The sequence below is a fragment of the Phocoena phocoena genome, chromosome 13, assembly GCF_963924675.1.
Source record: "Phocoena phocoena chromosome 13, mPhoPho1.1, whole genome shotgun sequence".
Classification (NCBI taxonomy): Eukaryota; Metazoa; Chordata; class Mammalia; order Artiodactyla; family Phocoenidae; genus Phocoena; species Phocoena phocoena.
Genome location: NC_089231.1, coordinates 73,512,474 through 73,523,471, shown reverse-complemented (window position 1 = coordinate 73,523,471; position 10,998 = coordinate 73,512,474). Strand labels below are relative to the sequence as shown.

General features: G+C 49.9%; 2 protein-coding genes across 3 annotated transcripts; both read right to left on the bottom strand.

Annotated features, from left to right (window-relative positions):
- Window positions 1-317: 317 nt before the first annotated feature.
- On the bottom strand, window positions 318-7,245 carry C13H12orf43 (chromosome 13 C12orf43 homolog). Of its 2 annotated transcripts, none has more exons than XM_065890020.1 (6): window positions 7,090-7,245; window positions 4,927-4,969; window positions 4,649-4,747; window positions 1,812-1,885; window positions 1,179-1,269; window positions 318-666 (listed from the first exon to the last, which is right to left on the bottom strand). In XM_065890020.1, the coding sequence occupies exons 1-6, from the start codon at window positions 7,211-7,213 to the stop codon at window positions 318-320; spliced, it is 780 nt and encodes a 259-aa protein (XP_065746092.1). In that variant the 5' UTR covers window positions 7,214-7,245. The 2 variants fall into 2 exon arrangements, with proteins under 2 accessions (XP_065746092.1, XP_065746093.1); XM_065890021.1 differs by having other exon boundaries at window positions 318-663; window positions 7,090-7,228.
- Window positions 7,246-9,923: 2,678 nt separating this feature from the next.
- On the bottom strand, window positions 9,924-10,634 carry LOC136132633 (2'-5'-oligoadenylate synthase-like protein 1). The gene is made up of 2 exons (XM_065889518.1): window positions 10,605-10,634; window positions 9,924-10,478 (listed from the first exon to the last, which is right to left on the bottom strand). The coding sequence occupies exons 1-2, from the start codon at window positions 10,632-10,634 to the stop codon at window positions 9,924-9,926; spliced, it is 585 nt and encodes a 194-aa protein (XP_065745590.1).
- Between the last annotated feature and the right edge of the window lie 364 nt (window positions 10,635-10,998).

Here is a 10,998-nt window from a genome sequence, read left to right as displayed (position 1 = left end):
ATGTCCCACACCAGGCTGAGGAGGCGGAAGCTCTACCACTTGGCCATCAGCCTTCAATGACTGGGAGGCTCCTCCTTCTTCCTGAGACCACAGAATGTTCTGGTACCACGGGTCTGCCCCAGCCCCAGTGGGAGCACAGAAGGGCAGGCCTTGCTCGCCCTACAACCGCTTCTTTGCCCTGACCCTTGGGCCAGCCCCAGTCATGGGCGACGTCTAGACTTGCTAGCCAAGTCCTTGCACTTGGAGAGGGAGGCGGGGCTTGGACATGCCTTGTACCCCGCAGCTGCCTGAGCTGGGCCCCGTGCTCACAGCAGGGCTCAGTTTGCAGGCATGGCTGCTGCGCTCTTTGCTGGCGGGGACGGGGAGGTCTCACTGGCCCTCTTTGCCTTTTTCTTCCTTTTCTTCTTTTTGGTCCCAAACGGTGCCTGGTCTCCGTTGAGCCCGGCGGACTCCCTTCCCTGCTCCCCAGATGCGGCCTTGCTTGCGGTGGTGGCCGCGGGGGCGAGGTTGGTGCTGTCCTCCTTGGCTTTCTTTTTCCACTTCCTTTTCTTCTTCTTTGCCTTTTTCTCCATGTTGCCAGGGCTGTGGATGGCGGACTCCTGGATGATGTCAGAGGCTGACACAGCCGCCTCCCGGCAGCGCTGCAACTCATCGCCGTCCTCGCTGCTGCAACGGGAGTGCAGGCCGGGTCAGCTGGAGTCGGGACGGGGCCCCAAAGCCACCTCTCGCTGCCTCTGTCCAAGCCACCAGAGAGCGGCCACAGACAGAGGGTGGCAGTTGGAGAACTCAGGCTTGGCAGTGAGGCAGAGCTGGGTTCCAATACTGGCTTCTCTGCTTCACGGCTGTGTGACCTCACATTGTGACTTAACCTCTCTGACCCTCAGTGTCTTCATCTATAAATTGGGGATCTTAACAGAGCCCAGGCCTCACAGGGATGTCCCAGGAGTGCAGTGTCTGGCACAAGATGGGTGCTCGAAAAGCAGTAAACATCCAAAGCCAACGGCCAGTGGAAACTCTTCCCCCTCCCACTGAGGTACTATTTCCCCAGCTACTGACAGGGCTCCTTCTGGGCCTGGACCTCACTGGAGTTGGCCTGGCTATTTCGGGGGCAGGGGGACTGGCCAAGACAGAACACAGGCAACAACGAGGGAACTGGAGGAGCGGGTATGTCATCTCACCTGGAGCTGGAAGGCAACCGTTTCCGGCGGGGCTGGGGAGCAGCTTCCTTCTCAGGGCCTCCAGGGATGGACGTGAAGAAAAGGCGGAAGCCTGCAACCCACAGGGGCAGAGTCAGCACCGCCAGGGGCACCCCAGGGGCCGAGGCTGCCCCATCTCTGCCCTCAAGGAGCTTCCAGTCCAGCGGGCATCGCTCCTGTCTAACTACAAAATGGTGCATCGTGGGATGAGAGGCACACTTGCTACCTGCTGCAGTGAGAGGATGGGGTGCTTGAGGGGATGCTGGCTGCCGAATCAAGTCAGCAAGCCCTCAGAGGCTTCAGGGAGTCAGCAGCTGAGCCTCCCGCCTAAGGCAGCTAGCAGAGTGGCTAATGAGTTGGGCAGGGGACAGAGACTCATGTGGGAGAGGCTGCAGGGTGCAGTGGCTAGGCACTCCTGCTTAGGGTCACCTCGGGCCAGTGTCTGCATTCCTCAGAGATCCAGTCCCCTCACGATTCCCCCCCTGTGAACAGGATCACCATAATACATGCCTCGGACAGGGGCTGCAGGGATGAAAGAAGATAAAATGCCAAAAACGTATTTCCCAGCTCCAGACTCACAGGAGGCGCTTAATAAAGGAAAGTATAACTGCTCACCATCATCCTCCAGGACGCCTCTCGGTACCTCAGCCTTTCTTGGCTCCTTCACTACTTCTGAGATGGTAATGGAGCTAAGGGAAGAGATGGTGGATTTAAGATGAGATTCTGGGTAACAACGAAAATTCTTTTTAATTAAAACTTGCCTTTCTCCCTTTAAGTGGAGGGGGTAGGGTAATGTGATACTAAGTGCAAAGGCGGAGAGCACCCCGGCCTGATGGGGACGCAAATGTCCACAGTGCCAGCTCAAACTGCGGTGCCTCACTGGTTTAAACCCTACTTTATTCCAGAAAGTGCTGAAGAAGTTTTGAAGATACTCACAGTACAACAAAATGAGTGCAATTTCAAATAAGGCAAAGAGAAAACAAGAGCAGGAAGGACAGAAAGAGCCAGACATGTGGCCAGGAAGCCCTACACACTTGCTAGACAGAGGGTACACATTTTGTTCTGAACTTCCTGGCAGCAAGCACGAAAAGGGAAATATGACCAGTCTAGAAAAAAACAGTTCAGAGGTCAGCTCCTAGAGCAGGGCAGACCTGTTTTGTTGTTGTTCGTTTTTTTAAAATTTTTAAAAACTTGAGCTAATTGTAGATTGACTTACAGTGCCAAGAAATAATATGGGGAGATCCACGGACTCCCCCGCACCCCGTTTCTCCCTCTGGTGACACTGCGTGTAACTAGGGTCCGTTATCACAACTGGGAAACTGACTTTGCTACAACCCACCAACCTTTTTCAGACTTCAGACCTGGGTTTTGAATCCTGATTTTGTCACTTACTAACAAGGGACTTCATCTCTCTGAGCCTTTGTTACCTGTCTCTACATTGCGAGTAATAAGAGTCCCTGCCTCCGAGGGCTGTCACAAGAATTAAATGAGACAGTGGACACCAAGCCCTGAGCACAGAGCCTGGCTGCAAGCCAGTGCTCAGTAAACAGCAGCTACAACGATGCTGAAGATGACTACTGTTGTCAAGATAAGCAATGAGCTTCACAGGACCCCCTTTCTCTAGAAGCACAGAGAGAGTGGGGAGAACTGACGAGACCAGGAAGCAGGTCTTGGGGGAATGCTGTCGGGGGCAGTCACCTCACACGCACCGCAGAGACCGACGCTCTCAGCAACATCCTCGCAGCGAACACAGCAATGCACTGGGTGCTTCTCCTAACTGCCTTCTGTAGGTGCCAGAGGCCTCCCCGAAGTCCTGTGTGGGACGCGGTCTGGGGAGAGGGAGCGGAGACTCGGTCTGGCCCAACTGGGCGCCGCCCCTGACCTGGGTAGTATCTAACCCAGTGGTTCAACGTTGGTCCGCAGGGGACACCAGGCAATGACTGGAGACACAGTTGGTTGTCACAGCTGGTGGAGAGACGCTACTAGGATCACATGGGTAGAGGCCAAGGATGCTGCGAACCATCCTACATGCACGGTATAGCCCCGCACAACCACGGACGATCCAGTCCAAAATGTCAATAGTGCCAAGATGAGAAACCCTGATCTAACACAGGGGACCAACTGGAGTATCATTTCTTTGGAGAGAAATATGGGAACACTGCAGGGAATATCCTGACCGCGTGTAACCCGCATCCTGTTGGATTTCCACCTAGGGAAGCATCCATTGTGGATCACTGCAATGCCAGGCAGGCCCTGGTCACCCTGAAGCCGAACCATCATGGAGAAAAACCGCTCCCATGGGTTGAGATGCCAATTGACCTTCCTAAACATGTTTAACACATTCCCAGGTTGGGGGACTGGCACTAACGCCATGAGGGTGCAGGCTGCTGAGGCCTGGCCCAACACTCTGTCTGGGAAGAGCAGCTGGTGTGCACTTTGGGAAGGCTTATTTGTCCTTTTTCAATGACTACTTCAAATTGAAGGACTATGGCCTGAACACCCTCAATCTCCTTTTCAAAACCTGATAGGCTGGGGACTTCACTGGTGGCACAGTGAATAAGATGCCGCGTTCCCAATGCAGGGGGCCCGGGTTTGATCCCTGGTCAGGGAACTAGATCCCACATGCATGCTGCAACTAAGAGTTTGCATGTCACAACTAAGGAGCCCTGGAGTGGCAACTAAGACCCGGTGCCACCAAATAAATATTAAAAAACAACAACAACAACAAAAACCCTGCTAGGGCTCTGTCAAGTGGGGATGGATGTAGACCAGCGTATCCCGGAACACGTCCCATGACACGCCATCAGTCATCCATGGAACAGAGGCATTGTGGCCAAATGAATTCACCAGATACTGGGCTAAACAAAGTTACACAGGTCTCTTTACTGCAGGACTTCTCAGGGCCTTGAATACACTATTAGGAATCTAAATCTCCCAGGCATGGGGGTATGCAGAGCGCAGCGTTTCTCCACCTCTTTGCTGTTGGACCCCTTTTGTCAAGAGCCACACTCTGGACTCGCATTTCTAGGCACCTATTTTGGGAATGCTGACCTGGATCTTTACAGATTGTATTCTCACAGTGCCTAGCATACAGAAAGCACCCAAGAAATAGGAATTCAGTCGGTCCCTTGCCCTCTTGCAGAGGGAATGAGCTCGGGTTCCCATCTTCCTCTCATGGTAGCCGGATTGCACAGTGGTTAAGAGCAGGGCCTTTGGAGTCAAAGCCACTCTGCTCCTTCCTCCCTGTGACTTCAAGCAAATGCTTCCTCTCAGAGGGGAGCCTGTTGCCACATCTAGAGAAGAAGGACAACGACAGGACCTTCGTGGTAGAGTGATTATGAAGCGATGAGGTGACAGATGCCACATGCTTGCCGCGATGCCGATTTACACACTCTGAGCTTCCAGGCCATGGGAGCCCTTACTCTTCGTATTAATGAATAAGGGCAGGTTACCTGTCCAGCAGGGCTCCCAGCATCTTAGCTACGTGCGCTCGGAATTCAGGGGTGGTCTGCAGCTCGTTGCCGTCTTGTTCGTGCTCATCCACCTTGTGCCTACAACACACACGAAAAGGACCTCACTTCCTGCCAGCTCAGAACCTGCCCCCATGAGGGCGGGGAAGACATGTGTCTGGTTCGCACTGACATCCCAGGGTCTAATAGCCTCTGGCACACAGCAGGGGAGCAATATCAATGAATGAATGCGTGAAACGTGAACCCAAAGTGCACAGTACCTGAGGCTCGGTTGGGTGGCTGGCAACTGAGTATTTGCAGCACCTGTGAAAATAACGAACACCAAAGCATTTATAGAAGAAACGACTATAGCATCAGTTGTGTGCCGAGCACTATTTTATGTGATTTACATGTATAACTCATTGAATCTTTCCAATGACCCCATGGGGTGGGGGTTACCATTATCCCCATTTTGCAGGAGAGGAAACTGAGGCACGGAGATGTAAAATAGCTTAGCCAGGGTCAAACAGCTAATAAGCAACAGAGCTGGGATGAGGACCCAGGCCACCTGGCTCCAGAGGCCCCCCCTTAACCACCATGCTGGACAAGCAAGTGTAATTTGATTCCAGTATTTATTGAGTGCCTACTATGTGCCTGGCTGTGTGCTAAGTGCTGTGGAAGAGAGAGAAGAAGGGGGCTCAGTTATGTTGATCACTGGACTGGGAGTCTGGCTGGGGTCTCAGCCTCCACATTCATTAGAGGTGCCTTTCCGGCAAGTTCATTTATTTAAGAACTATTTTCCTGACCACTGTGTAGGCCCTGGGGATACCATGGTGAAGGGATACCAGCCCTCGTGAAGTTCACATCATGTAACCCCTCGCTCAATAAATATCTGTGGATCAAGTACAGGCCAGAGTTGACTCTAGGTGCTGGGGATGCAGGGATGAAAGGAAAAAAGACAGGATAAATAAAGAGGCAATTGTAGAAGAAAGGAAAGCATTATATACGAAGGGAATCGCACAAACTATGATGATGGTGGAGAGAAGGCATGTAACCCAGCTTTCCCGAAGAGATGGTGTCCCAGCTGTATTATTAAAGGATGAGTGGGAGTCAGACAGGAGGGGGAAAGCAGTCCATGAAAAGAGACCGATCACATAATTGCTGCTATTTATTGGGCCTTTAATGTGCGCCAAGCACTGCACATACATCATCTCAGTTCCTTCTCAACCTTATGGGGTAGGTACTACCATTACCCCCACTTTACAGATGAGGAAATTTAAGTACAGTGAGATTTAAGTACCTTGCCCAAATTTCTTACTGCTAGTAAGTGATAGGGATGGAAAGGCATTTCTGCTTATAGAAAATGAAGAGAAAACTGCAGAGTTGTGGTGCCCACAGTATGGTCTGGAGCCTACCTACGGGAAGTGTGCAGTATGGCAGGAAGGCAGAAAGGGACAGGCAGGCAGGGAATGGATTACCAAAGGGCTTGTAAGTCCTTTTCAACAAAAGCAGGGGTTCTTTGCCATGGCCTGCTCTGGCAGTCTGGTAAAGCCTGGATCCCTTCTCAGAATGTTTTAGATGCAAAAAATGTAACACATAGGATTACAAAGAAAACCAATGATACTGAAATTCAGTTATCATTAATAGTAAAAAGCCAAATTTGGGATAGTATTAATATATGTGCTTCTTCATTAATGTATTAAATAAGATCTACTGATGGGTCTAAAAATTAATGTAATTTTAAAGCAGGGATGAGTGGAAATAATTTTTTTCAACATTTTATTATGAATAAAATATTTTTGATGTATCTGCAAAGACTGTAATGGGATTTGAAAATCTGCGACTTTTGTTAAGACAAAGTAACAGGTATTGCCAAGACTACTGCGGCTTGTTCACATGCATGATGGAAAGAGATGCTAAATTTCAAACAGAGATTAATGAAAGTAAAGATGAAATATTTTTCCCATTCAGATTCACGGACCCTCTGGATTTTGTCCGGGATTAGGTACCCTTAAGTTAAGGGGTTTTGGATTTATTCCCAAGGCACTAGGGAGTCACGGTCAGAGAGACGTGTAGGACACAGCTCGCTGGCAGCCCCAGGGAGTGAGAAAGTGTTGGAGGCGGGGAAAGGCTGGACGCGAAAACCCAGTAAGGGTCGCAGGCACCTCGGAGAGGTGGTGGGCTGCCCAGGGTGCGACAGTTAGGATGGACCCAGGGAAGCAAAGTCAAGAGACATTCAGGTGACTTGGTATCTCTGAAGGGGATAATGGAACAACCCTCCCTGCTGAACTTGTCCGCGCTTTGACTCTGAACCCCACCCAGGCCCTGGAGCCTCCTCGCGGAAAGAAGTCTAATTCCAAGGACTCCCTCTTCACCATCCATCCTCAGGCCGCAGGGGAAGATCCTGCGCCCTTCGGCCAGACTCCCCGAACATAGTCCCCTACCGGCTCTTGGCTCCTCCGGGCCCCTCGGGCGCTGCTCCAAGCCCCAGGCCGGCATTGCCGCCTCGCGACACCGGTCCAGCTCCTCCGCATCGCTGCTGCTGCTGCTGCTCTCCAGATCGCTCATGGCGCCAGTGGGCGCCGCCACCTTGAAGCACCGCAAAGGGTTGTGGGGAGTGCCTCCAGGAGCGATCCTCTTTCAAGATCCCACAAGGGAGCGGAGCAGCACAGCGCATTGTGGGGATTGTAGTTCTCAGACTCAGGCCGCCATTGGTCCTAAACTGTTATGGAGGTTTCCTTAAACGTGAGAGTTGGAAGGGCCTAAGAAATCAACTTATCTATCCTTGAGGAGGAAAATGAGACCTATAGAGAGGGAAGAATTGCTTAAGGTCACACAAAGGGTTAATGAGCCAGGATTGGTTCCCAGGTTTTGGTAAATCCGTCTGGGCATCAAGAGCACCTTAGGGAACTTTTTAAAATGCAGATTGTTGAGTCTCACTAAAAACTAGGTGAGGGCTTCCCTGGTGGCGCAGTGGTTGAGAGTCCGCCTGCCGATGCAGGGGACACGGGTTCGTGCCCCGGTCCGGGAAGATCCCACATGCCGCGGAGCGGCTGGGCCCGTGAGCCATGGCCGCTGAGCCTGCGCGTCCGGAGCCTGTGCTCCGCAACGGGAGAGGCCACAACAGTGAGAGGCCCGCGTACCCCAAAAAAAAAAAAAAAAAACTAGGCGAATCAGAATCCCCGAGAGTGGGACTCAGGAATCTGTATTTCCTCCAACATCCTAGGGCCTTGCTGCTACTCAGTGTATAATTCGTGAACCAGCAGCACCGGCAAACTCCAGAGCTTGTTAGAAAATGCAGAATCTTGGCTTCAGCCCAGACCTCCTGAATCAGAACTTGCATTTAAACAGGATCTCCAAGTGATTTGTGTGCACATTAAAGTTTGAGAGGCACTCTCCTAGGTGATTCTGTTGCACAATATGGTTTGGGAAACATTCTGCGTTTTTCTAGCTCAGGACTTCACTCAACCTGCATGCACATCGGAAACATTTGGGAAACTTTAAAATACTGACTCCTAAGATCCCCCCAAGACCGACACATTAGAATCTCCACAGTTAAGATACTCCAATATAAAATATGAACAAAATCACTTTTGTCTTTGGAATGCTTTTCTTTGTGTTTTATCTTTGAAGCTGAGTGTGTCAAAAGTTTTAAAAAATAAACTCTCTGGCCTCAGCTTTCCTATTACGAAAGAGAGAAAGGTAACTTATTCATCATTCTATTAAACAAGAATTGGTCCACTACCTACAATGTGGGCTCTACTGGGCTTTATAAAGGATACAGAGGGTGTGGGATGGACTCACCTGTCTGCTCCATGGAAAGGAGGCACTCTTTCCGCCCCTGAAGGCAGAAAGAGGTGGGAAACAGGCTGCTATTGATAAATTGCCCAGAGACTATTGAGAACCAATTATAAAGTACATTTTTCCCCCCTACGGTGAGTAGTCCATTAGAAAGTGGGGCAAAGGGGAGGGGGGAAAAAGCAAACTTTTTAATGGGTTGATTGGAGTAAACCTGATCACATGATGTCCTTTGATGCTAAAGATGCTATTACTTTCCTTACATCCTTGGACAATTAGGTACTGTTTGTGTGTGTATTGCAGGAGTTGAGGGAATTTTTTTGTTTGTTTGTTTTTATATTGGAGTATAGTTGATTTATAATGTTGTGTTAGTTTCAGGTGTATAGCAAAGTGAATCAGTTATACATATAATATATCCACTCTTTTTTTTAATTTTAGATTATTTTCCCATATAGGCCATTACAGAGTATTGAGAAGAATTCCCTGTGCTATACAGCAGGATCTTATTAGTCATCTATTTTATATATAGTAGTGTGTATATGTCAGTCCCAATCTCCCAATTTATCCCTCACCACCCTACCTGCCTTCCTCTGGTAACCATAAGTTTGTTTTCTACATCCGTGACTCTACTTCTGTTTTGTAAATAAGTCGAGAGGATTTTTAAAAATTTATTATATTTTTACTATTGGTTGTGTTGGGTCTTTGTTGCGGTGCGCGGGCTTCTCATCGTGGTGGCTTCTCTTGTTGTGGCGCACGGGTTTAGGTGCTCCGTGGCATGTGGGATCTTCCCAGACCAGGGCTCGAACCCATGTCCCCTGCATTGGCAGACAGATTCTTAACCACCGTGCCACCAGGGAAGTCCAAGGGGACTTTTAACACCACATCATCCTCGCTCTCCCAGACTTTGCTTTTCTTCATCTCAGTTTCCCTACAGTCCTCACTTTCCAGAGTTGAGAGGCTCAAATGTTTAAGCAATAATGCCAGGACAGCCTTAGCATCTGTGGAAATAAATGAAGACCATCCGAAAGAGAACAAACAAAGATTATTTATTCCCAACTTGCTATAGCCAGGGAATCAGCCACCATCTGTTGCCTTTGGCAGAGACTCCAATGCAAGCAGGGCGGTGGGACAGCTTTATAGTGGGAAAAAGGGAAGGCTTCAGGCATACCCTGACTGAGGCTGTTTGCACAGGGAAGCTGGAGGCGGGCTAAGCAGAAGCAGGCTGTCCTATGTGATTGGTTAGGGAGCTTGTTTGGCTTTCTTTCATCGATCCTAAATTGGAAGGGAGGGAATAAGGAAGCTGGCAGTTATTGACCAAATCCTGATGGTTTGGGCTTGATTGATGCAGGCATTGTGGTTTGGCTTTGGGCTGGTGGCTGCAGAGCTTGTGGGTCAGAGTTCTATTGTCGAATATGGTCTGGCCATTGTTCGTTTCTATATCTAGTGTCTCATATCCCTCGTCACCCGTCTACTGGCAAGGTTAGGTGGAACTGATGGGGACTGGATTAAATGGCAAAAATGCACAGAGAGGTCTTTCAGAGGAACTAGCTGGGTTCTTCTTTTTTCCTTCTTTCTTCAGCGTGAGGGTGGTGCTGTCTTGGACACCATAGCTCATCAAACTCCACCCATCCTGCAGGACTTGGCCTTGGAACTCTAGCTGTTGCTCCTCTCTGAACAGCCCCTCCTTGACTTCAATCTGCAGCTTCAGGTTCAGGACAAGGCTATCAGGGTAAATGGCATAGGCGTGGCTCCCACCACTGGGATTCTTCACAAAGACCTGGATCTCAGGGGACATGGTCTGCAGCAGACAGATGCGAGTGTTGGAGAAAACCCCGTAATCAGCCAAGGAGTACTGGCTACTGAGGAGCTGTCGCTCCCCACCGGGCTCCTGGAAGGACAGACGCTGTAGGGATGTGGAGCCCAGTTTCCGCTGGATCTTCCTTTTAACCTTCTTTATGGAGTCATAAGGGTTCACCATGATGATGAAATCCGAGGAACCCCACTGCTCCACTGTCAGTTGGATGTCTCGTGCACCCTGGAAGGGAGAGGACAAAGAGGGGTTAAGTCCACACCCCTCTGTCTGAGTACAGAAGTGCCCTTTACCTGTCCTCATCTTTACAACGACAGCAGCAGCTGCAAACATTTAGGGGGTTCCAATCACCTTCCAGGCCCTGTGCTGGGTGCCGTTCATCCTCTTCTTAATGTATTTTATTCTCACAGCAGCCCTATGAGGTTGGTTCTGCTATTAGCCCATTTTACAGATGAGGAAACTGTGGCTGAGCAGGGTTATGCCATTTATTGACCATCACAAAAGTAGTGAGGAGCAGAGCAGGTATTTGTTTGTTTTTCTTTCTTCCGCATCTTTATTGGAGTATAATTGCTTTACAATGTTGTGTTAGTTTCCGCTGTACAACAAAGTGAATCAGCTATATGTATACATATATCCCCATATCCCCTCCCTCTTGAGCCTCTCTCCCACCCTCCCTATCCCACCCCTCTAGGTTGTCACAAAGCATCGAGTTGATCTCCCTTTGCTATGCAGCAGCTTCCCACTA

Excerpts from the sequence above, each read along its gene's own strand:
- LOC136132633 (XM_065889518.1), bottom strand. The coding sequence starts at position 10,634 with ATGAACGGCACCCAGCACAGGGCCTGGAAG. Across the intron at positions 10,479-10,604 it reads CCCAGCACAGGGCCTGGAAG|GGTGCACGAGACATCCAACT; the intron begins GTGATTGGAACC and ends TCTCCCTTCCAG.
- C13H12orf43 (XM_065890020.1), bottom strand. The coding sequence starts at position 7,213 with ATGAGCGATCTGGAGAGCAGCAGCAGCAGCAGCGATGCGGAGGAGCTG. Across the intron at positions 4,748-4,926 it reads GCCACCCAACCGAGCCTCAG|GCACAAGGTGGATGAGCACG; the intron begins GTACTGTGCACT and ends TGTGTGTTGTAG. Across the intron at positions 667-1,178 it reads CGGTTGCCTTCCAGCTCCAG|CAGCGAGGACGGCGATGAGT; the intron begins GTGAGATGACAT and ends CTCCCGTTGCAG.